Consider the following 25747-nt stretch of genomic DNA (forward strand, 5'->3'; position numbering starts at 1 on the left):
GCATGCAGAAAGTGGGAACAGAGGTGGGCCTCATGGGGGTTACTGGGGTTCACCCCAACTAGGCTACAATTTCTGCTGGTGTGCAGAGTCAGGTCTGTGGCAGACTGAGTTGGACTGGCCTGCAGCACCCATCAGTTTACATAGGACATGGGCCTGGAGCTAGAATTGACTAGGAAGCTGTAATCACCAGTGTGAGGCTCAGGAGCAAAGAGGTCACTAAGTCAATAAGATGGCAACTAAACTAACAGTTAAGCTCATTGTGGCAAGCAAGATGGTGGCCAAGATCAGAGCCCTGGGCGTGAACCAGGACAAGGGTCACATTGTTTCAAAGAATGACTGATTGGCCAGGGCCATTTCACTCACCTACCCTGGCCTATGGGAGGTGGCTTTCACAGTCATGCTCCTAGTAATTGGCTCCTAGTTTCTCCCCTCCTGGTATTCCTGAAATTACTGGCCTGAGGCTATTCCTTACCCTATATAAGGAATTGAATTTCCCCCAATAAATCGAAACTGCTTAGACAGAACCCCTGTCCGTCTGTTTGTCTCCCACGGGCTGGGAGGCTGGGTGGCGGGCAGCAGGTTCATCTCTGGCAACACGGTGCTAAAGTAATCTGTGGGGGAAACCCGGCACACCAGTGTGTGCGTTGGCTGATGCAGGTGACGGACTGAACTGGACCCTGTACTGGCTGGCACATACAGGAGTCAGGTCTGTGGTCACCCCAGGTGAGGTATCTAGGAAGACTCCCAAACTGGACTCAAAGCTCCAGCCATAGTAAAGACCATAGGATTTGTGGTCTGACTTTGGAATACATGTATTGGGACTGGGCCTCCTCGAGTGCTGATGCTTACGCAGTACATAGCATGCCCAGGTACATAAGGGGGCATGACGCCCAGCTCATTTAAACCTACAGAGGCCATACAGTGCCATGTAAGAAAATGGAGAGCAGAACAGGTTGGACAACTTTCCTGGCCAAGACTTGGCAGCAAGTATGTGGGTGAGTGGATGCGTTAGGGTGGACTCTGCCAACCAACTGACCTTGGAAGGATTTTCTCAACCTTGAAGCAATGAAACCAATAGTGTCTCAAAACTGCTCAGTACCCTTGGAACATTCCCCATATCGGGGTTTCTAAGGTGAAAGCCCCATCCCCCAGTGCTGATGTAATTTAGCAGCAAGGAGCATTGCTCTCTCCTTCCCTTACTTCCTCTACTCTACCCCAGAAACAATTAAAAAAAAAAAAGGGAAGAAATTCTGGAAGCATTTATCCCACCCACCTTCCTCCATACCTCAGCCCTTCCCACCCTAACTAGTGGTCATTATGGGTGAGTGTCCTTGCCAACTACATAAACTTCATCAAAAATTAAGCAGAAAATGGGGCCTTTGCCTTCTGAGCTCTGGCCTGGAAGTGCAATCAGAGCTTCCTGGAAGCTGAGCTGGGCTGCTGGACTTCACAGGACCTTGCTGCCTGCTCCTTGTCTATTCCGTGTGTTAGCTGCAGATCAGAATCTTAGGTGCATTCTGAGATCTGAGTCCTGAACAAGAAGGGGCTTTGCAGTGCTCCTGGTCTTAGGCCTGGCTACTCAAACCCAGGGGAAGGGTAGGTTCCAGTACAAAAGCCAATGAAAGCACTGAGCAGTGTTCATGGCCATCAGGACTGTCACCCACGGCTATCAACAGGAACTCCAGGTGGCCAAAAGAAGCCTCTTTCTTATCATGTATTTCTTTTTATTTTATTTGAGTGATGCACAGAGAACTCTCGTTCACTACAACAATGTGCTGGGCTAGGCTGAAGTCAGGAGCCTGGAACACCATCTGGTTGTCTCATGTGGACAAGTAGAGACTCAAGCCCTTGAATCATCACCTGGTGCCTCCCTGGGTGCACATTAGTAGGAAACTGGATCAGAAGCAACTGGGACATGAACCCAGGAACTCTGACATGGGGAGCATCTTTCCAAGCAGCATCGAGACCAAATGCCCTCTCTGAAAAGTCCCATTCCACTCACTACACTTACTCCAGCAAGCACGCTCTGTGATTCCCCTGGGCTACAGTTGCTGCTTGTAAGAATGTGCAGCAGTGCTGTGGGGGGAGGGGTGTGGGAGGGGTGGGGGGAATCCCCAGCGCCTATGGAGCTGTACTACATAATACAATGTAAGCAACAATAATAATAATAAAAAAAAAAAAAAGGCTTTCAAAGCAGAACAACAAAAAAAAAATGTGCAGCAGTGCTGGCCATGCTAAGGCTACTGCCTGGTTACCAGACTGCTATCTTCACTCCCCAGATAATGGCATTGGCCAGTGGATTTCCCACTGAGCTACAGAGACCCAAAGACCTGGGTCAATCCTCCCCTGTCTCCCAGGTGCATCAGCAGAGAATTGGATTGGAAGTGGACTAGTCGGGACTCGAGCCAACATCCACATGGGATGCCTGTGCTGCCGACAGCAGCTTAGCTTGCTATACCACAGCATCAGCCCTAGGATCCACACTTCAAAGCTATCTTCCACAAAAGGTGGCAGCTGAGGATTTAAACAGCCACTCACAGGGGCAGCTCCCAAGGCATGTGGCATCCCTGGCACTTCTACCACTTTCCTGTAGAGAGAGCTGTACTTCCCAGTACCCTCAATTTTGGTAACATACATAACGCCCTGCTATTCTCATGGCCAAGTACTTGGAAGAACCAGCTCACTTGAAGTGGTTGCACAAGTTTCTCTCGTCCAAAGTCAACATTCCCCTCTGGTTGACTTTCCTACCCCCACCAAGGTTGCTAGTGAATGCCAGCTGCTAGCAGCATTTGGAGAAATGCACTTATTCTATAACACAGAAGGTCTTATTAAAAAGCATTTGTCAAGACATTTTCACTTGTTAAATTACTTAGATTTACAGAGAAGTTGCAGATGAGAGTATGGCGAACTCCCTTGCCTTTCTCATCCAACTGCCCCTAATGTCAACATCTGCCATGTGATCCTAACAAAACAATCCAAACCAGCAACTCCACACTGGCCTAATTATACCAGCAACATCACAGCCATTATCAGGGCCAGAGGCACTGTGATCCTGTGCTTTCTTTTCTGTTCCAGAACCCCGTCCAGGATCCTGCATTGCAATGGCTTGCTTTCTTTTCTCTCTTTTTTTTTAAAGGTTTTTAATTTTACTTGGAAAGTCAGCATTACAGAGAGGCAAAAGATTTTCCATCTGCTGGTTCACTCCCCAAATGGCGTCAACCATCAGAGTTGGGACTGGTCCACAGCTGGGAGCATGGAACTTCTTCCAGATCTGCCATGTGGATGCAGAGACCTAAAGACTTAAGCCATCTTCTGTTGTTTTCCCAGATCCTAAGGAGACTGAGAAGTGGGGCAGCTGGGACACGAACTTGTGCCCAAATGGGATGGCACTGGCTAGCTTGTTATATTATTGCACTGGCCCATCCTTATTTTCTTTCAAATTACAACTGTTCGTGGAGGAACAATTAGCATACATATTTAGTGTGCCAGTTGGTTAGTCTCAGCATATTTAGGGATCAACCATAGTAATGTTTTCACTTGCTGATAGATTTTGGGCTGTTTCCAGTTTTGATTTCTTAACAGTAACATGGCCAGGCACCTCTGTGACTAGTTCTGGTTATGTAAACAGCCCTCGTACAAACATGCATTTTCCCTCCTCCTAGGTAAATTTTTACAACTGTCATGGTTGGGTCATATAGTAGGTTTATGGCTATTTTTAAAGATTTATCTGAAAGGTAAAGTTATACAGAGCGAGCTTCCATCCACAGGTTCACTCCACAAATGAACACAACGGCCAGGGCTGGGCCAGGGCTGGGCCAGGCCAAAGCCAGAATCCAGGAGCTCCTTCTGCATCTAGCCACATGGGTGCAGGGGCCTAAGCACTTGGAACATCCTCTGCTGATTTCCCAGGTGTAGTAGCAGCGAGCTGGATTGGAAGTGAAGCATCCAGGACTCCAATGGGTACTCACACGGGATGCTGGTGTCACAGATGGCAGCTAAACCCACTGTGCCGAAGTGTTTTCCTAGGTGACTGTATCATTATTCACTTCCAGCAGCAGTGTGGTCATCACAGCCAGCTGGGGTCAGTCTTTTTCGCTTCAAGCCATTCTAGTATGTGAGTAGTGATACTTCCTTGTGGCCTTGATTTACATTTCCTTAATGACTCATGATGTTAAGTTTTTCTCTTTGCAAATTTTCAAAGTTTACTTGAGAGGCAAGGACACATTCTTTCCAGATTGTTGTCATTCCTGTTTCTGCTGTGCAAGGGCTTATGTCTGTTGCACAGTTGTATGTTGCTCTGTTTTTATTTAAACATGAATTCTCACGCACGTGTATATTAGATGTCTTTCATCAGATAAGATGATTTGCAAATATTCTTTCAGCCCCAGGTTCATTGTTTCTTTCCCTAATAGTGTCTTTAAAGGAATGAAAAACCTATCATTTTATTAAGTCCAATTTAATAATTTGTGTGAACTATAATAGTTAAATCGATATCTAAGAAAATTTTTGCCTAACCCAAGATCCAAAAGTGTTTCTTCAATGCTTTCTTCTAGAAGTTTAGGTTTTCCAGTTGGCTATGTGATCCGAGACTGTTTTTCTTGCTCATAACACTCAGCATAAAGCTTCCCTAGCAGAGCCCCACCGGGTGCCCCCTAACCTCAGCAAGTCTGCCTTGAGACGTCATTAGGTGTTACAGGGCCAGAGCTTGATCCTGCAAGACTATACCCACTTTAGATGTCACCCTCCAAGCATTGCTGTGTGTCAGCCACCTGGAAGCGCCTCAAACTCAGCCTTTTTTTTTTAAGATTTATTTATTTTCATTGCAAAGTTAGATATACAGAGAGGAGGAGAGACAGAGAGGAAGATCTTCCATTGAATGATTGACTCCCCAAGTGAGCGCAATAGCCGGAGCTGAGCCGATCCAAAGCCAGAAGCCAGGAGCCAGGAGCCAGGAGCCAGGAGTTCCTCTGGATCTCCCACACAAGTGCAGGATCCCAAGGCTTTGGACCATTCTAGATTGCTTTCCCAGGTCACAAGTATGGAGCTAGAAGGGAAGCAGGGTTGCCAGGGTTAGAAGCAGCACCCATATGTGATCCTGAGGCATTCAAAGTGAGGGTTTTAACCGCTAGGCCTCCATGCCAGGCCCTCAAATCCAGTCTTTTTTTGAGCACAGTTGGTTAGATCACAGGCCACTGTGAATCACCTCTACCTTCTGTCCCTCTCCCTTCCCTGGGTCCCAACAGGTCTTGGACTCCCTGGCCACCAGCTCCCCTCCTGGAGCACCCTAGAACCACAGCAACCCAGAAAATACAGTCCTCACTCCAGAGATCCTAAGGGTTTTAGAAGTTGTGTGCCAGGAAACAGGCTGAAGACTAAATCTATTTCAGAATATCACAGATTCATTTTCAGTTTATTTTTCAAACAGGCTTCAAGTCGCTGATCACAGTTCATTTTATGTGTATGAATATTCATTAGTACTGCACAGCCAGATGCTAAGACTGCTCTTTCCCACGCATTGTGCCATTGCTGACACTCAGTTGGATGAAAGCTAATCCTCTGCCCTGTGGTACCAGCATTTCCTGAGTCAATATATGTCCTGGCTGCTCCAGTTCCCTGCTTATGGCCTGGGAAAGGAGCAGAGGATGGCCAAGCTCATGGGACCCTGCACCCACATAGAACAATCAAGAGTAGTTCTGGGTTCCCAGCCTCAGATCATCTCTGCTCTGGCCATTGTGGCCATCTGGAGAGTGAATCAGCAAATAGAAGATTTTTTATCTCTCTTCTCTGTAAAATGTATCTTTCAAATAAAAATAAATCTTTAGAGGCAGGCAGGAAGAAAGAAAATCAATTAGCCTGGGGCTGGTGTTATGGCACAGTGGGTTAAGCTGTGGCCAGCTTGGAATCCAGGCTACCCCACCTTAGCTCCTTGTTAATGTACCTGGGAAAGCAATAGAGGATGGCCCAAGTGTTTGGGCCCCTACCACTCACATGGGAGACCTAGATGAAGTTCTTAGTCCTGCTTTAGCGTGGCCCAGCCCTCGCTATTGCAACCGTTAGGGGAATAAAGCCACAGATAGATTTTTTTCCTTCCTCTCTCTCTATATATATAAACCTGCCTTTCAAATAAGTAAATTAGTCTAGATGAAGAAGGAAGAGGAGAAAAAGAAGAGAAAGAAAGAAAGGAAAACAAAAGGGAAGAAAAATGAAAATCAGTTTTCCGTGTATGCATGAGCCCATTTTGGAAGCCTACTTTGTACTTCTGACCTTTCATCCTCCCTACCAATGACAATTCCTAATTCCTAAATATGAGACAATATTAGTTGCCTAATTTTGTCCTTTTTTTTCTTTATTGCCAAGTTCATCTGGCTACTTTATATCACCTGCATTGCCACAGAGACCTTATCATCAGCCTGCCAACTTCCACTTAAAAAAGTCCCGAGTGTCTGACCAGCATTGTGCTGAATCTACAAAGACCTTCATATATGTCACGTGCAGCATGAAAAAATGAGGCACGTATTTCAAAACCGTTTTGCAATCTAGATGATCTGTATGTGAATAAAAAGCATTTTACTTCCTCCAAGAGAGTGATTCTATGAGACAGTCACGCTCTGAGAAAGTGCGGGAAGTATCTTCAGCATTGTGGCTGGGTCTGCCGGAATCCAGTTCCAGCCAAGTTTGGAACTCAAGAAGGGTGTGTGGAGTAGGCGTAGAGGGAAAAAACAAGGACCACTGCAATTTCAGGATCATAATAGACAATGCAAGAAAGCTGTCTCCTTTGTTTATACAGAAGCAGTCACAAGCTCTGGAACAGACTTTTTACGTCATGGTCAAGTGGGTGTTTTCCAAGGATAATTCTGCCCTTTGTTTCACCTTAAAGCTCTCTATAAAAGTTCTCAACAGACGCTGCATATCAATCAGTATCACATTCCTACTACAATCCTCATTCTACAATTTAAATCAGTTAAGGGAGGAAATACATCACAAACGGGAGAACCTAAAGATCAAGGATGGTCAAATGGGGGCAGCAGAGACCAAGACAGCATGAATTTAAATGTCCGTTTGGCAAAACTTGTCAGCAACACCAACTTCCAAGCTCTCATTGATAGTAAAATCCAACTCAGCAGCATCAACCAACGCCTGAATAGATTGGAGAATTCTCAGCAGGGTGGTCCGGTGTCCACGCAAAGGGAGGTGGAACTGCCTTTGGGGGTTGCAGAGACATCCACAGGCCCTGCCACGCAGTGGGAAATTCCTTGCAGCCTTGCCTGCAATGGAACAGTTCTCTTCACACCTTCGTGTCTCCCACATCCACTACAGGGACCCCAGCAGTTCCCCCAGTTTCTTCTGCTCTAGGGACAGCCCAGTTCCCCCATCCCACTCAATGTCTCATTGACAGTAAGCAGCCAGGCCTGGGCTGCCTCTGGAGTACAACCCACTGCTCTCAAGGCCTGGGCGCAGCCAGGAACCGGTAGTCTCCTCATCGCATCAAGCCCTGCTGAGCTCCCAGTAGCATGCTGGGGTGGCATCCCAAAGCTGCCCCATGATAGATGCCATTCCCTCCCCCTACACCACCGCGTGCTCCCTTCTTTTGTTGGCCTGTCAGGAAGGAGCCAAGCACTCTGGCTTTAGAGAAGGGGTTTCCAAGGATCCCGACCACTTTCCAGCCTCGGTCCCTCGGCTCCCTGGCTTCCACCGTCATGCCTTTGATTGGTTTGGATTCTCTGGAAAACGAATGTCTTAGGACAAAAGAAACCCAACACCAGCTGTCCCCACAGACACTGTGACCTCTGGTCCATGATTCAGCAAAGGTGACCCCGCCCTCGCCTCTCCTAGCTCCTTGGCAATCTCGTGCGTCATTCTCCAAGGTTCCCTGCTCCCACCCTCCTCCCACGGCCATCTTTATCTTCAGGCTTCCAGACACTGTGGTTGCTGCTGACTGTCGTCCACACATGGTCTTAAAAGGGTCGGATCTGAGTTGTAATCCACAACTGGATAGCACCTCCAATGCGTATCAGGTGTAAGTCTTTCCCTTTAAAGAGAGAGAGAGAGAAAAAAAAAAGTGGGAATGGGCTCCACAGCCCTGAAGGGGCACCCACAGGGGCAAGCAGGAGATATTCACAGGTAATATTTCAAAAGGGCCCCTGGGTCAGATGAAAGACCAGAACTGAAGACCTCCAAGCCTTCCCAATGAATTAGACTGATCGGAGAGCTTTCTCTTTTGGAGTTGGTTCCTCTTCACAGAGCATCTGAATTAGTTTATAAGAATAAGAGGTCAGCATTGTGGATAAAACCACTACCTGTGACACCAGCAACCCACATGGGTACCAGTTTGAGTCCAGGCTGCTCTGCTTCCAGTTAGCTCCATGCCAAAGTGCCAGGGAAAGCAGCGGAGGCTTTTGGACACCTGCAACCTATGTGGGAGACTCAGAGGAAGCTTTTGACTTTGGCCTAGCCCAGCACTGACTGTTGTGGCTAGCTCCCCAAATATTTGTCCAAGAAAGCAGGGAAGGAGGGAGCGGATGGGAGGGCTCACCAGGGTAAAAAGGGTCTTTCCTACCTGCCAGTGGATCATCCAGTCCCTGAGTCTTCTGCTCTCCATCCCCTCTGCCCTGCCCTGGCCCAGAGCCTCAGCATGCACGTGGACCATTAAGACAGTCCCTTGTCTTTACCCCAACCTGCCCTGCAGTGCCACAGAGCAAGTTTTTAAAACACAAAAAATCTTTTCCTTTAGATTCTCCTGTTTATCTGGGAGAAAAACCTCTGTAAAACACAAAACTTGATCAAGGACTTGTGTCTAGAATATACGAAGATCTTTCAAAACTTATCATGTAAAAATAAACAATCCACATTTTCAAAAGGTGTAGTCACCAAAGAGGAGACATAAAGAAGATGTGCAAAAGGGCTCCACATCTTGACCTTGGAGAAGTGCAAACGCAAATAATAGTGAAATGCATTCTAACAGGAGGCTGAGAGCCTGGTGCCGTTACTCATGAGCTAAGCCACTGCCTACAATGCCAGCACTCCATCTGAATGCTGGTTTGATTCCTAGCTGCTCTACTTCCAATCCAGCTTCCTGCTAATGCGCCTGGAAAAGCAGTGGAGGATGGCCCAAACCCTTGGGTTCTTGTCACTCACACGGGAGGACCAGGATGGAGTTCCAGGCTTCTGGCTGGCATACTCCTGACTGCTGGAAAGTGACCCAGCAGATGGAAGATCACCACTCCACCTTATTTTAAAGAAGAAGAAGAAGAAGATACTAACCCAAGAAAACCAATTTCTCTTTATCTATCTCTCTCTGTAACCATGCCTTTCTTTCTTAAAAAAAGAAAAGAAAAAAAGAGAGAGTCAGATATACAAGAGAAGGAGGAGAGACAGAGAGAAAAATCTTCCATTCAATGATTCTCCCCAAGTATCACAATGGCCAGAGCTAAGCCAATCCGAAGCCAGGAGCCAGGAGCTTCTTCCAGGTCTCCCACATAGGTGCAAGGGTCCCAAAGCCCTGGGTCACCATCGGCTGCTTTCCCAGGCCAGAGGCAGGGAGCTGGTTGGGAAGCAGGGCTGCCGGAACACGAACCGGTTGCCCATATAGGATCCTGATGCATCCAAGGAGAGGACTTTAGCCACTAGGCTACTGCACCTTTCTAACTGAAGAAAACAAATACCAAATCCTGGCAAGGATGTAGGGCTGTTACACTCCCATACTTTGCTTGCAGAAATGGCTAGCAAGAGTGTGAGCCATTTCAAAACCAGTTGGCAGTGTCTTATTATAGCTCCTCTTACCAAATGGCCTAGAAATTCTACTCGTATATAATTACCCAAGAGAAATGATAACATAGGTCAATACTGATAGGAACTATAATAAATATTGTCCTCGCTGGAAACAATCTAAACGTCCCGAATGTGAGGACAGATAAACGGTGGCACACTCCTGCGACAGGCTGCAAGTTGGAGCTGAGAAGCTATGGCACTGACTCTCAGGTGTATCCTGCAACAGGACAGAAGCCTGACATCCCATAGGGAGGACTGTGTGGCCCCCTGGGATGGCCAAGGTGGAGGCGTGCTGGAGGGACCAGGAGCCATGGGGGAGGAGGTGGGAGGCGGCACTGACGACAGTTAGCAGGACACATTCTGAGGGGCAGTGACAGTCACCACTGTGCTGGTGGTGACCGCACAGCTACGTGCTTTTGTCAAAACTTAGATCCCTGGAGCTGGCACTATGGCACTGTAGGTAAACCTGCCACTGAGGGCACCAGCATCAATACGGGCATCAGTTTAAGTACCCCACTGTTCCACTTCTGACCCAGCTCCCTGCTAATCTGCCCAAGTGCACTTATATGGGAGACCATAAAGAAGCTCCTGGTTCCTGGCTTTGGATCAGTTCAGTTCTGCACATTGAGGCCATTTGGAGGAGTGGAACACCAAATTGAAGATCTCTTTCTCTCTCTCTCTCTCTCTCTCTCTCTCACCATAACTATGCTTTTCAAATAAATAAATCTTGGGGCTGGTGTGGTGGCATAGCAAGCTAATCCTCCACCTGCAATGTCAGTATCCCACATGGGTACCAGTTTGAGTCTGTTGCTCCCCTTCTAACTTAGCTCCCTGTTTATGGCCTAGGAAAGCAGCAAATAATGGCCCAATGCCTTGAAACTCTGCACCCATGCGGGAGACCCAAAAGAAGCTCCTGGCTTCCAGCTTCAGACTGGTCCAACTCTGGCAATCACAATCATTTGGGGAGTTATCTAGCTGATGGAAGATCTCGCGCTCTCTGTCTTTTCTTTTCTCTATATACATCGTTCAAGTAAACTAATTAGAGAAACAAATCTGTTCAAAAAAACACTTAAATCCCTTTAAAAAGGATAAATTTTATATGTAAATTACATTTTTTTTACTTAAAAAAATTTCCTGGGCCCAGTGCAGTAGCCTAGCACCTGAAGTCCTTGCCTTGCACACGCCAGGATCCCATATGGATGCATGTTCTAACTCCAGCAATCCTGCTTCCCATCCAGTTCCCTGCTTGTGGCCTGAGAAAGCAGTTGATGAGGCCCAGGGCTTTGGGACCCTGCACCCATGTGGGAGATCTGGAAGAAGCTCCTGGCTCTGGCTTAGGATCAACTCAGCTCCGGCCATTGTGGCCACTTGAGGAGTGAATCAACACACAAAAGATCTTCCTCTTTGCGTATCTGACTTTCAAAAAAACAAAAAAATAAATCTTAAAAAAAAATTCCCTTGACCTTTTATCTACAGGAAGGCTGCCAGCAGCTCAGCCTGGTGGTCAAGGTCTCCAAGCACAGCTCTATCCTGCCTTGTCCTGCATACTGGCCGCTGTTCCCCTGCACGCAAGGCACACGTCACCTAAAGTGAACACATCCTCAGTGCCTTCGCTCCCTCCTTTGGCTCGTGTGCCCCTCCCTCTGCCTTGACTGCTCTCTCCCCTCTGGAACAAGCGACCCTTTGTGGAAAAAAACACAGCTTGGAGCCAGCCGCACCAGGAACACCGCTGCAAGACCCACACAGGACACCCGAATCAGTCGTCTCTGCCATGGGACGTCAAAGCTACTCCCCACGAGTGGTCTACTCTCTGGCCCTGCAGCCTGGGCCAGCCTTGTTTCTTGCTGTGGCCAACAGAAGGTGCTAGAAGTTATAATGTGGCATTTTGAGCCTGGGCAGCAAAAGGCCTGCACATTTCCTTGCTCAAACTCGGTATCCTCTGTGAGAACACGCTACAGGACAGGATCTGCTTCCAAGACCATCCCAGACCTGTTGGCCTCCCACCTGACCTGCTGATCCATCCATGGCTGTTGCTGGCAGCCCCTCACCAGACAGCAACAGCTGAATTACCAACTCACTGCCTTATCTGGGTAATAATGATAACATCTATCTCAATGGGCAATGGCAATGGTGTTCAGAGTGGAGGACAGAGTCCAACACACAATCAACCCCTAATGAGTGCTATTCTTGCCTTTGCAAGCCCGACTCAGATTCCCTTGTCTGACAGCCAGTTCGAATGCCACTGCTCCTAAGCCGTGCTCCCTGAATCTCCAAACTGGGTGGAATCTGACCTCCTCTGACCTGCTCTACTACACTCTGATCCACTCTCTCCTCAGACATCTGCCCTCTGCAAACCCAGATATGCATTCAATGTAGGTGTGTCCAGAGCAGGTGCAGCCTCCGAGTTAGGGAAAAGTGAAGTGATTTGTGCAGACCTCAGACACGACAGCCGTCTCCCTCTGGCCTCCACACGTGGAGCATGCACGTGGCTGACTCTCAGCTAAACTGGGGGGTGGGGGGAGGTGCTTGCCCTCCTAGGAAGCAGTGACAGCACGCAGCAGTTTGGGAGTTGTGAATTGTGTGGGTGCCAGGGGTGGGCACCAGAAATGCTGAACATGCCACGATGGAGCCTTAGAAAGCCCTGCTGGGATAGGTTGGCCAAGGAAAAAGAGAAGAGAAGGGGCTTTCTTTCCAACATACCCCACCCTGCAAGACAGATTTCACTGTTGCTATTCCACCACTGAGAAAAGAGAGTCTTGTGTTAAGAGCTCACACTGGCACCTGTGTCCTATTTTGACATTCAAGAGCTTGTCCCAGGATTTCCACAGGGCCCTGCATGGGGAGCCATCCCAGCTGCCCCGAAGGAAACCATGGGGCGAACTGAACTGAACAGGGCAGGGTCCAGGCTGCCTTTGGACCCTGGGGCTGTCAATGCTGAGCATACCTGGGGACAAAGGCATTACTGAAGGAAGTCAGGGGATGTCACAGCAGTGGGTAAGCAACACAACACCAGTCACCCTCTCGTCAGGCTGGGACTCCTTTTCTCGGAGTTTCACAACCAACCTTGGAGGGTTCCTGACCTGATCAACTGCTAATCTGGACCTAAGAAGCCAAAGGTGAACCCCACCCTGCCTGGATGCCTTCCAAGCAGCTCTTCCCAGAGAGTCCTCCCACATGCAGCCGAGAAAAGCTGCCTAGCGCCTGAATTCGCCCGACTGAATGAGCCAGCCCAAGGCCAGGCTGCTACCTCGAGACTGCCCACTCCTGACTCACCTTGTTCAATTCTCCATACTCTCCACCTTCCAACTCTCCACATCCCACAGGGCCACACCTACACAGCCCAGCCTTGTTCATGCCTCCTCCCCCAAGCTGTTCGATGTCCTCCATTCCTCTACCCTGTTCTCCAACTCTCTCACAGCACCCACCTGAACCCTCTGCCTCCCTCCCCTGTGCCTCAAGGACCTATGGCCCTCTGGACAACTCCTACACCCTCTACTGCATCCAAGGGCAGTGTCCCTCCCTGCACGGGCTCAGGGGGAGGCCTGACCACCTCTCCAGGCCACGGAAAGAGTATGTGCCACCACCTCAGAGTGAAGCCTCACTCCTTTCTCATATGTCAGCTCTGGAATGCGTTCAAATCTCCACCCCCACACTCTGCCACCAAAAATACAGGAAGAAAAAAAGAAAGCAGCAGAAAAACTAAAACATGGCCTTCAGTCCCTGCTTGGCACCATGCTGTCGCTATGACAACACCAGCTGGATAAGTTGCACAGGGAATGGGAGAGGTGGGGAGCACAGGAGGAGGAGAGGGACTCCATGTGCTGAGCTTCCTAGGAGCCCCCTCTCTCCTGCCCCAGCTTCCAAATCTCTCACCAGAGCAGCATGCACTAAAGGCTGGAGGTAAGTGATACCAAGAGATGGGGTTGTGAAAGCCAGCTCTGCCTTGGCCTTCCCTCTGGGCCTCATCTTCCAGAAAGCTCCTGAGAAAGTGCTGTTCAGAGGGAGAGAAAGTCTGGGTCCCAGGTCCCCTCCTGGGGAAGTGGGTGAGGGCCCCATCTGCAGCTGAAAGACATGGGGGGGGTGGTTGTGGAGAGGTGCGGGGAGGGAGGTGGGGAGAGGGCTGTCCCTCCTCCTCTCCCATGTCCCAAGGGCCAGCAGAAGGCCCCATGCAGAAACTTTCCTTTTCTCCACTGAAAACGAGGGTGCTGCCTAACCTTTAGAGCAATCACAGGTGGTAAGAACAGGTAAAGTGGCCACAGGCACTGAAAATACACTCCATGAGTCTATGGAGTTATTATCATTACAGATGGGGTAGTTGTTTCTCCTCTCTTCTGGACAAGGAATATTTTCACTGTAAAGCAAAAAAAAAAAAAAAAATTACAGATTAATGGCTATCATTTCCTTTGAAATCTACAGGTGGCTAGAGGGATGGTTAGATAGAAAGGTACATCACAAAGCAAGAGAAGAAGGGGAAATACAACCTAGTCAGGACTATACAGGTGCGTATTGAAACATCTTCCAGTTTTGTTGCATCTTTCAAAACATTCATAATAGAAAAAAAGAAAGGAAGAAAACAAAAAAGGGAAAAGACATCGAGAAAATGGGGGATACAGAATTCAAAACACTTGTTATAAAACTTCTTATCAACAATGAGAAGCACATAAAGAAGGCATTCAAGGAATTTAAGGAACATGTCACACTGGAAATGAATCAAATGAAAACTGATCTATCAGAAATGAAGAACACAGTGGAGAAAATGAGAAGTATAGTGGAGAGTCCCCCAAATAGGATGAAGCAAGCAGAAGAAAGAATCTCAAAATTATAGAAGGTATTTCCTGCCACAGGGGGAAACAAACAAAAAGCTGGAAGCAGAGCTGGATCGGGCCAAAAAAAGTGCTCAAGAATTGAAAGACACTATTAAAAGGTCAAACATAAGAGTTATGGGAGTCGCATAAGATGCAGAAAGAGAAGCTGGGTTTACAAATGTATTTAATGAAATAATTAGGGAAAATTTACCTTATCTAGAGAAAGAATTGGGAAACAACATCCAGGAGGGGCACAGATCACCCAACAGGGTTCACCAAAAGCAATCTTCACCAAGACACATGATCATCAAGCTCTCTTCAATCAAACATAAGGAAAAGATCCTTAAATGTGCATATGGAAAAAAAAAATCAACTGACATATAAAGGAATGCCAGTTAAATTCACAGGAGACCTCTCACAGGAAACTCTACAGGCAAGAAGAGAATGGAGCGACATATTCCAGATTCTAAAAGCAAAAAATTGTTGGCCCAGGATAGTGTGCTCAGCAAAACTTTCCTTTGTCTTTGAAAATGAAATAAAATTCTTCCACAGTAAAGAAAAGTTAAAAGAATATGCCTCTTGCAAACCTGCCCTACAAATGACACTTAAAGATGTTCTCTTGACAGAGAAAAGGAATAGTGCCCACCAAAACCAAAGGTAAATGAGAACATCCCAGTAAAATGACAACAGAAAACTAAATCAATGAACAACCCATTGCTAAAATGACAGAATCAAATTGCTGTCTATTTGTATTAACCCTGAATGTAAATGGCTTAAACTCATCAATCAAACATCATAGATTAGAAGACTGACTTAAAAAACAAAACCCATCTATTTGTTGCCTACAGGAGACACATCTCACTAACAAAGGTGAGCGGAAACTGTATCTCATGGATTTTGATTTTTTTTTGTTAGTTTTATATCTTCAAAACACTTTCTTCTGATTAAATCATTCAATGACTCATAGATCATACAGAAGCATCATTTTCTTTAAGAAGATTCTTGATTTTCTTTTTCATTTCTTCAGCGACACATTAGCCATTCAGTAGCATGTTTTTTAACTTCATGGTGTTTTTAATTTCTTTTTTATTTTTCCTGTTGTTTGTTTTGTGGCTTTTCATTTAAGGAGACGTATAGTAACTGTGTAATAGAGACTATCATATCTAGCAGCACGTTATTTAACTTCATGGCATTAAAAATTTTTATTTTTCTTCCTGTTGTTGATTTTGTATGGTGAATTTGTATGGTAAATTTTTTCATTTAAGGGGAGTATAGTAACTGTTAATGGAGACTATGATATCCAGATCTGAGGATATAATGCAGTATGCATCTCTACTTTCAGACAAAAATGGACTCTCAATGAAACTGTTTACTATATTTTGACAGTAAGAGTCTGGACTCTGCCATTGTCCATGCCTGCAATGATGGACATATGACTGTGTATGAAGAACTATACTATAGTAATGATATAGGGGAACTCAGTGAGCGGGGAGGGAATTGGGGAGGGGATAAAGGAAATCCAAGGGCCTATGGGACTGTATCATAAAATGATAATACTAAAAAAGTCAAAATTTTTTTAAAAAAGAGAAATTTCAGAATATTAAGAAGAAAGAAGATCTGGAAGCTTCCAGAAAGGAAAATGCAGGTCAAGTGCAGAGGACAAAAAACCAGAATGTATCAAGTCCCTCAAAGAGCAAACCAGAGGCCAGGATACAAGGGGGGGAGGCCTGCAAAGCTCCTGGGGGGAAATGAGTTCCAACTGGACTTTCACATCCAGCCAGACTATTGTGCTGAAGTGCAGGCAGAAAAAGTACAAACACACATAGAGGTGTGCAGTCGGTCCAAACTGACATCCCACTGCCCTGTCTCAGGAATCCACCACCACAGGAAGCCAATCAAGAATGATGAAGGCATGGGATGACACCGACATAAATAAGATACATTTTATCATTGCATTGTAAAGCTGACTTACCTCTGAGTTTGGGCCTCCTGATCTTGCATGAGTAAGACAAGAACAGAGTAAAACAATTCTAAAGTGCATGCTTATCCATACTTTAACATTTCTGAAGTTGCGAGCAGGTTGCCATTGGTGGCTTCTTGGGTACCAGAATATGGCCGCAACAGGCATTTGCAAGCTGCTCAGCATTCCCGTGCTTTGCCATGCTGCAGATTCACAGCAACTTCCTCCATCCCTACCAGGAGCCCCAACAAACAGATTCCCTGTGGCCCAGCTTGCACGGGCTGCAGGCGCATGATGGTGCCTTCTCCTTCCCAACAGTCTCAGATCATAAATAAGACTCAGGAAAGCTAAGCACCCCCACCTCACACAGCTAGTCAGTGGCATGGCTGGGATCTGAACTTGGGCAGCTCTCCTGTTTGTCTGGGATTTGCTGGCAGCAGCTGATCTCCCCAAGGCACCAAAAACCTGGGAAACCCCAGCCTGTCCCAGACCAAGCCTTTCCCCACCCTTGCCCCCCACTCCATGGGGGGAGGGGGTCACTCCCAGCACTCACTGCAAGAACCTGTCCCGGGCTAGGTCCGAGAGGTAGCGCTTGCAAACACCCATGTACAAGGACCGATAGCGCTTCCTTCTGTCCTTGGTCTCCGACAGCCTGGTGTTGAAGTAGCGGCCCACGCCTACGGGATTCTGCACCCAGGAGAGGAAGACGGCAGCATGTCAGCCAGTCTGGCAGGTATCAGGATCATAGGCCTGCCTCACACCCCTCCCTCTTCCACCTGTCCCAGAGTGAATGGTGTACCCCAAAAGATACAGTGAGGTCCTAACCCAAGAACCTCAAACTGTAATCTGATTTGGCAATACAGCACTTGATGCTATAATTAGCTAACTGGAGTTGGTGAAACCTAGATCCACTGTGAGTGGAGTTGGGGGCAGGGAGAAGAGGAAGCAGGCTCCCAGGCTGAAGGGATGAACACATGGCCTTCCTGAACCCCAACACTCTCATCAGCCCTTTCTCTCTTGAAGATGGCCGGGCCTGTGGAAGCAACACAGGCACTTGGTCTTTCTAAATATTTTACTTGGGGTCCCTGCATGAAGACCCCCTCCTTGCAGGATTGCAGGGCTGCAGGCTGGAGGGGAGGAAGGGAAGGCCTGGGGACCTGGCCAACTAGTCAGCAGCAGAAGAATCCAGTGGGGCTGGCACGCTGGGGGCTTCTCGCACGAGGGGAGGAGAGGTGATGGAGTAAGTGGCAGTGCTCAGGTGCAGGTGAGGGATGGGGCAATGGGAGGCAGCAGAACAGGAAGGCAGGCAAGAGATACACTAAAGGACCCAGGGTGACCAGGAGGGGCCTGCAATGTAGAAGGCTGTTCTAACCAGACAACACTAACTGATGCTGGTTGCGGGGATGGGGCTGGGGATCCTGGATATGGAAAACATTCCTGAATGCTCTGTGGTTGGGGCAGGGCACACAGGCACACAGATGAAGTTACTTTGTGTCAATCATGGAGCTGTTCACTCCAGTGCACGTTTCTTTTTCTTTATTAGAGTCCAGGAACAGGTGGATTTGATGGCATTGGCACTGCTGCTCAGCAGGTTAAGCGCTCAGCATTCCATAGGAGTGCCAGTTTGAATCCTGGTTGCTCCACTTCCAATCTGGCACCCTGCTAATGCACCTGGGAAAGCAGTAGGGGATGACTCAAGTGTATGAGTCCCTGCCACCCACATGCGAGACCCAGATGGAAGTCCTTGACCTGTGCCAGGCCCAGCCTCGGCTGTTGTGACAATCTGGGGAGTATACCAGTGGATGGGAGATTTCTCTGTCTCCATCTCTCCCTTTATAACTCTGCTCAGCAAGGTCAATGTCCAAAGTTACTGTGTATATGGGCACCGGTTCTAATCCCAGCAGCTCCACTTCCCATCCAGCTCCCTGCTTGTGGCCTGGGAAGGCGGTCGAGGATGGCCCAAGGCTTTGGGACCCTGCACCCGTGTGGGTTACCCAAAGTAACTGTGTAAGTTAAGGAGGTAGAGTCACAAAGCCCAAGGGCTTACCTGTGTGTCGAGCCACCCCCCGCCCCCGCCCCTACCCCGCAGAGTCCAGCAAGCTGTGTTCTACGCAACCCTGCAGTGACAGGCACACCTGGCTCAAGTGTGAGAACCCAAACCTTAGAGAAACAAGGTGGTAGGTGTGGGCATCAGGTCCCTTGGGACTCAGAGCAGTTATCGGGATGCAAGGTGGGTCTGAGTATTCCCTGCCACCCTCCACCAGCCTCCCCAAAGCACCTGGTAGGTCTTGATGCCGGTGCGCTTAGAGGCCAAGAAGAAGGGGGACAGGCCCATGTGTTGACACTTCTTCTCCTGCGGAAGCCACATGCCAGGCCCAGATGTTGCCTGGGGGTAGGGGAGGAAGGCTGAGCTGGACAGGACCTGACAGGGGTCTGTCTGAACCAAGGCAGGTAAAGAGTCCTGGCACCCAGCTACCCTTTGAAGCAAGACCCATGGGAGGTAGCCAGCCAGGCCACATGGGGCACTCCTGACCCTTTTTGGGCACTCCATCCCCTCATCATGATGCTCTGGGCATAAGCAGGCATATGTTGTGGAGGGCTGACCCCTTAAGTCACACTCTACCATGCCTCAGTTTGCTGGAGCCCCTCAGTCGCCAGGGCTCTGAGGTAAGGGTGCAGCCAAGCACCCTGGGGCCTGAGCTGTAGGCTCATCTGTTCCTAGCATGACCTTACTGGCCTCCTGTGAAGACTGGGGAATGACAGTGATCCGGGGAGGGCATGAGGAAGCCTGGAAATGGGATGCTCCCTGCCAAATAACCCTAGCCCCACCCACAGAGGGCCACCTGCCCAGAAATGCCGAGTCCTCCTCCCTGACCCTCCCGGAGTAGGGGGCTGCACACGGACCAGCTTCCGGGGACACTGGCTGAGAGTGGACCAGTAGATCCTCTCCGTGGGCGTCTCCGGATTGCGGGGAAGTTTCGAGAAGACTCCATGATATTTGTGATGCCGGGAGTTGAGTTCTTCCACGAAGCTCTTGAAACCCATCAGTTCTGTGGTCTTTTTCTTCTGAGTAAGGACGGTGAGGAGAGGGAGGGTTGGTTTGACTGCGAGCCAGTGTCATTCACCCCCTCTGCCCATTTCACTACAAGAGGTCAGGCGGGGTCACCTACCCCAGTCGGCCATCCCCTTGGAGTACTGCGCATGTTCCACAGCAGTGCGGGCGAGGGCAGCACAGAGAACCCCCAGGGCCACAGTACTGCTCTGTGTGACACCACACCAAGCCCATAGATTGGGAGCCATCAAGACCGACAATGGCCTCGGCACAGGGACCTAGGCCACCAGGGCTCAGCCACTCTGGGGCGGGGTGTGGAAGGTGGTTGGGAGGAGGCCGGGATATAACAGAGTTACTTCTCCCTTCAGCTGTGTTGTGAACCATCAGAGCAGCCAGACCCAGCAGCCGGCTCTGGTGCAAGGAGGTGGCCTTGGGCTCCAGCCCCACTTCCCCTGCCCTCCTCCTCTAACCCAGAGAGGAGCAGCAGCCTGCCGTGAGCAGAATGGGTGGTGTCTCTGGCCTCTGGCGTTGATTTAGCAAGACCTGGTCGTCGGGCTGGCGCGCACCTGCACCGAGTAATGTCCAAAAGGCAGGGGATCACTTCGTTCACCCGAGAAGATGTCGTAGGGCCCACGGGTGCCGCTGGAATGTGCCACATATGTGTCGATGCTGCTTTTAAGATTGTAGGTGCCGGGGCCCAGTCCACTGCCCTGTGTGGGGAGTCAGGGAGGGAAGGCACAATAGAGGCACTCAAGGTTCCAACCTCCCCATAGCTCCCCCTCCTGCCGAGACCTGGGGTTGCGGGGAGCACCCTCCAGGACCTTGTGGGCTGGGTCAGCTCCATACCTGGTGAGCCAAGGAGGATGGCTTGTTGCTCATCCTACACAGGAGGCCCTCAGCATGGGACCGGTTCCAGGCGTTCTCCTCCAGCCGTGTGTAAGGATTGCCCTTTTCCCCATAATTCCCAGGACCTGGGTAGTAGTTCTGCCGAGTGGGAAAGGGGCTGAGTGCATCCCAAGAAGAAGCACTTGGGCCCCCCACTCTGCAAAGAGTCAGAATTTTCAGGTACCCAAGTGATACCCCACCTCACCCAACACACAGCATTGATGCCCTGGAACCTTGTGGGTTGCACATTCCCTCTGCGCCCCACCTCCACCCACCCTGGTCAGTCTGACCCCCACCTTCTCATATCCTGCAAAACACCAGCTCGTTGCTGCTGCCCCAACCTGTGCAACTCTGCCCATTTCACAGCCCCAGCTAGCTCACAGTATGCTCCCTGCTCCTGCCTATGAAACTCCACTGACCCTTGCAAAGCCAGATAAACCATCCACCAGCTCTCCTGGGAATGGCCTGCTCTGTAGCTCCAGGGGACACCTGCTTTAGTGGCCTTACCTGTCCCATCCCTTACAGTCCTGCACCCACACAAGTGCCATTCTCAGGGTGCCCTGAACAGTGCTGGATCCAAAAGGACTAGTGCCCCTGGTTCAGATCCTGGGTCTGCACCTTCCTAGCAGAGGAACCCTGGGTCTTGTGAGCCTCCCCATGTCCATAAATGACATGGGGATGAAAGCACTTTGTTCCCAGGTCAGGGGGTGACAAGGAAGCTGAATGGTGTCTGTGAAGCTCCCTGCACAGTGGCTGGTACATGGTGGGCAGCAGCACACATCTGGTGGGGTGGCGGAAGGCCTTTGCAGTCAGGAGGAGAGGCTATTGGCTGTAGCTGAAATGGCCATCTGGGGTTTGCAATGCCAGATTAGAAGTGTGTTCTTGGCAGGTGGGAAGAGGAAAGTGGCTCCACAATATAGATGGTAAGTGACTTAGCAGGATTTTTTTGCTGCTGCACTACAGCTCTTAGCCACACGGGGTCGCTGCAATTCCATAGGTGACTCAGCCAGGTCTGACTCAGTTCTCTACAATTCTGAAGGAGAAACTCCATGGGTAGGAAGCTGGATTCCTGAATAGTGCGCTGGGGTTTTAAAAGCCTGAGGATCTTGATTCTGGAGGCAACCCCATGGGGCCAAGTTGGTCCCATCTACAGTTCAGAAATGGAGAAAACTGAGTCAGAGAGGCAGCTCCTACACCTAGGTTCCCATCACTGACAAGCGGCAGCCACATGGCCCCATGTTCTGTGTGAGCCAGCGCAACCTGCCAGCCAGACACTGTCATACTCCAGATGACTGAGTAATAAGGACCCCAAGTCACAGAGACTTGGGAAAGGAGGTTCTAACAGGGGGCGGGCATGACCGTTGACCCCAGGGGGCTCAAGGGCAGTGCCAAGTCTGGTGCTAAGTGCTTGTGTCAGCATAATCCTATGTCTAACGTGAAAGCTTCAAGTTCATGGGCTGAATGCCACAGGAATCTGCAATCTCTAACAGCCTGTTATGTTGTCAGAGCTGAGCGGTGGGGAAGGGGAGGGGAGGGAGAGAGTCCAGAAGGAAACGTTGATTCAGCAAGCCAATGAGGAAGTATGGGAGGGGCAGGTTGCAACGCTGGACCTTGAAACGCAAGAAGGATCCCTCAAGATGAGGATGAGGAAGATCCCCAGGCAGATGCCAGCCTTGGGGGAGATGGGCTGGAGAGGAGACAGTCGGTGTTAGGTTTGCCTGGCTGAGCTCTGACATGAGACTCCACTCTCCACAGGAAGTCAAAAATCAAAAGCCAGGGACCTGGGGAGGGGGCAGTACAGGACACTTTGCACTCCAGTCCTGCAGCCGCCACCAGCTGCAACGTGAGCTTGGGCAGTCGCCCCTCTGTGCTCCTGCTCTCTCCTCCGTGGAGTGGACAGCACAACGGGCCTTCCTCTGGGGTTGCTGCAGGCTGGACTCCTCTGTGTGGGGGGGGGGCTGTGCCCAGCCACAGTTCACTGTCATCACTTCCAATGCGAGCATGAGGGTCTCTACCTGGGTCCCCCAAGCCCAGGCCAGAGATTGGCACTCAACAAGTGCTTCATCACGGCATCCTACCTGGCCGCCAGATACCCACAGGAAGAGTGGGCCGAACCCCTCAAAGATACTGTGCTTCTGGCCGGGAACCCAACGACCATCAGACCCATTTCTGCTGGGTCCCAGGAAAGCCGAGGGGCTGGGGTGGGAGACCCTGCAGGCCAGCCTGGCCGCAGAGGAGGAGGCAAGCAAGGAGACAGCCGTTCCTGTTGTCCCTGCGCAAAGCGCCAACGCAGAGGATGCGAGGGAGCCGCTCTGGCAGATGACCACACCTACCCCTATGAGGCCACGGAAGCGCTTCTCCCCAGAGCTAAGCAGGCCTCGAGTGCTGCCCGGCTTCTGATTCAGCAGTTGCAGGAAGTCTTTGATGTTATAGGAGCCGGGCCCCAGCTTTTGACCCTGCCCCAGGAGGAGACAGCACAGGATGAAAGCAACAACTGAGATGGGCAGGCGACCCAGCCCACCTCCCTGGCCCGCCCCTCTTCCCTGGGCCCAGCCCCAAGCGGCAGGGTGGGGACCTGGCCACCAGGCACCTCACCTGCTGCTTCTTCTCCTTCAGGATGGCCTGGTACTGGAAGTGAGGCAGCTGGGTGAGCCGTGTGGCTTCCTGGGCCCGGGCCCAGCCAGTGCCCACCTCCTTCTTCAGCTTCTTCTTGCTGAAGCAGGTCTCCTTGGAGCTGTAAGTCCCTGGGCCTATGTGGGCCTGAGTCAGAAACAAGGCAAAAGGCTGTGCTGGCCACACCAATCAGTCTACACACAGAATGTCATCACCACGCCACCACCCTGACCTGGGGTAACAAGGCAACCTCCCAGCACTGAAGCTGGCACCGGAGGGCTTGGCCATTCAAGGTACAATCCCAGGCCTGTCCCTGTCCCCAGTCCTAGGCAGGCAAGAGCCCCCAGGGCGTCTGGACAGAAGCTGAACATGAAGCCCAAACTCAGGCTGTTCTTACTGTGGTCTGGCGTGTAGCAAGAATCCTGACCCTGGGCCAAGCTCTGAGCCAGGCAAGTGGGCAGTGGGTGAGACATGAGGCACATGGCACAAGGCGCACCCCATAGTCACACAGTCGGGTGGGCAATGTGGAGGGGCAGTGGCCATACCATGCAGCAGGAGTTAGGAGCTAAGCAAACTCACCACTTCCACAGAGTGCCTCCGGGAGTACGGGGCCTCGGTGAAGGTGCTCTGCTTCTTCTGGTCTGGGTAGACAGCCGAGACATCAAACCTGGCAAGGAACAGAGGTCAAGGTGAGAACCGGCCCCCGGGCCTGACACCCAGGCCAGGCTTGGGCTGTTTCGGGCATGGAGGTGGGGAGAGTTGGTTCACAGAGAATGTGACTCTGGCCTCAGCCTTGAAGGGCAAGTGGCTTGATCTTCCAGACTTACTCCCTGCGCCCCACCCTCCTACTCCTCCTCCCAGCTAAACGCATCTCTGTAGGAGCATTGCTCCCAGTTCTGAGCCTAAAACTGTGCCTGGTGCATGGCAGGACACACACACACACACCCCTCTATGGAGAAAGGAAGGTAAACGGCTGGAGCTGACTCTGGCTGAGTGATCTGCTAAAGGTTAGAGCAGGTGACTGCTCTAAACCCTACACATAGTAGGTGCTCCCCAAATGGGTTGGGGAAGAACTTGGGGAGAGGGACAGGGTGAAGGAGAGGAAGTCCAGCCCCCTTCACTGTCAGCACCTTCCCATCCCCCACTCCCCCAGGCTCTAGTGCCCAGGGGGTGAACTCAGCCCCTTGGACTGGGGTAAAGGGGCCCGTGAGGACCAGTTTCTGTCCTGGGCCAGGAGCAAGATCGTGGCAGTCACCTGTGGCTCTGCACTCCAAAGGGCGCCCCGCTGAACCACTTGGGGGCCACTTTCGTGCCCATGGTCTGACGGGTGCGGGTGCTCAGCCTCCTCCTGTCCTCTGCTCCGCGCAAGGCGGACCTTCCTGCCCCGCCTCCTCGCCTGCCTCACTGTGTGTCGCTGCCACAGCAACCGGGGCCTTGTGATTCGCACAGATCCTCCCGGCTGCGTGGGCGCCACGTGGCGGCCCCCGACACAGTGCAGGCGCTGGCGGTGCCTCGCCTCACTCCCCCCCTGCCACTCAGTACCCTTCCAGGACCACCTTTTTGGAGATCTGCCCTTCCACAGCTGCAGGCTTGGCGGCCCTGGGTGTTCCCTACAGAGCCCTTCTTTCAGTGGCCGAACAGACTCTGGCTTCTGGCTGGATCTCCGCGTGCTTCCTCAAGGTCTGGGACAACCCAGACTTAGGAAGCATCTCTCAGCGTTCACCTGGTGCTGTTGGGAAACTGAGGCACGGAAGAGGAAATGGAGAGAGAAGGAGGTGGAGCTTGGAGCCCAGCACGCATGAAGGATTGGGGAGGACCTGCAAGAGAGGGGAGCACACCTTCACTGCTAGCCCTGCCCATGTCCCTCAGACATAATGTAGAATGTCTGGGACCCGGATGTGGCGGCTCCCCCAGTGGCCTGGTGGCCGCGGTGTGGTCATGCCATTAAGATAAGGAAGCCTCTGACCCTGTCAGATGGAGAAGGCTTATTGCAGAATTCCAAACCCAACCCTAAAACCTAGTTGTGACCTGCCAGGTGGGGACAGGAGGTGAAGGTTCACGGCTCTCACCCGCAGCAGCAGCACCCCTGCCCCCGGGAGCTATGTGAGTGTGTACAACACCCAGCCCCACTCTTCCCTTTGTTTCTACCAAGAGCTGTGGGAGGAGAGTGGGTTGAGAGAGATGTGATGTGCCCCAGGTCCCGCATCAGCCAGGGAAACCTGGGCCAGAGGAACTAAGCGCTCCACCCAGTGCCCCTGATATTGTCAGCTGACACTCATGCAGTTTTGCCAAGCCAGAGTCTCGGGCACAGGACCATGGCTGCTGGCAGTGTGTCCCCACTGCCTGACTGAGCTGGCGGTGAGAGGTGGGTCAGGCCCTGTGAATGGGCATGGAACTAATGACCCTGAGTCACTGCTGCAGCTGAGGGGCTTGGGCAGTCCATTTCTCTGCCCTCTTCGCTGTAAAGGAGGCAAGCAATCTCCACCCAAACTAGAGTGAGGATGAAGCAGCTGGCTTCCGTTAGCACCACGAGCAGAAGGCAGGAACACAGGAAGGGGCCGAGCGGGTGTTTGCCAGACCAGCCCTCACAAAGTGATCGGTTTATTCAACTGAAGGAGTCAGTAAGTCCCATACAACTTCCCAGTGACGCACAAATCCTCCAAC

The 25747-nt window shown here is 50.7% G+C and overlaps 1 protein-coding gene across 1 annotated transcript; it reads right to left on the reverse strand.

Moving 5' to 3' along the window:
- Positions 1-7773: 7773 nt before the first annotated feature.
- On the reverse strand, positions 7774-24400 carry LEXM (lymphocyte expansion molecule). The gene is made up of 10 exons (XM_040978607.1): positions 24339-24400; positions 23663-23750; positions 23066-23230; positions 22804-22926; positions 20432-20569; positions 20152-20295; positions 19438-19599; positions 18788-18919; positions 17087-17220; positions 7774-8029 (listed from the first exon to the last, which is right to left on the reverse strand). Exons 1-10 carry the CDS (start codon positions 24398-24400, stop codon positions 7906-7908), a joined length of 1272 nt encoding a protein of 423 aa, XP_040834541.1. The 3' UTR covers positions 7774-7905.
- Positions 24401-25747: the final 1347 nt, after the last annotated feature.

The sequence above is a fragment of the Ochotona curzoniae genome, unplaced genomic scaffold (genome assembly GCF_017591425.1).
Source record: "Ochotona curzoniae isolate NIBS_2020 unplaced genomic scaffold, NIBS_Ocur_1.0 contig_291, whole genome shotgun sequence".
Taxonomy (NCBI): Eukaryota; Metazoa; Chordata; class Mammalia; order Lagomorpha; family Ochotonidae; genus Ochotona; species Ochotona curzoniae.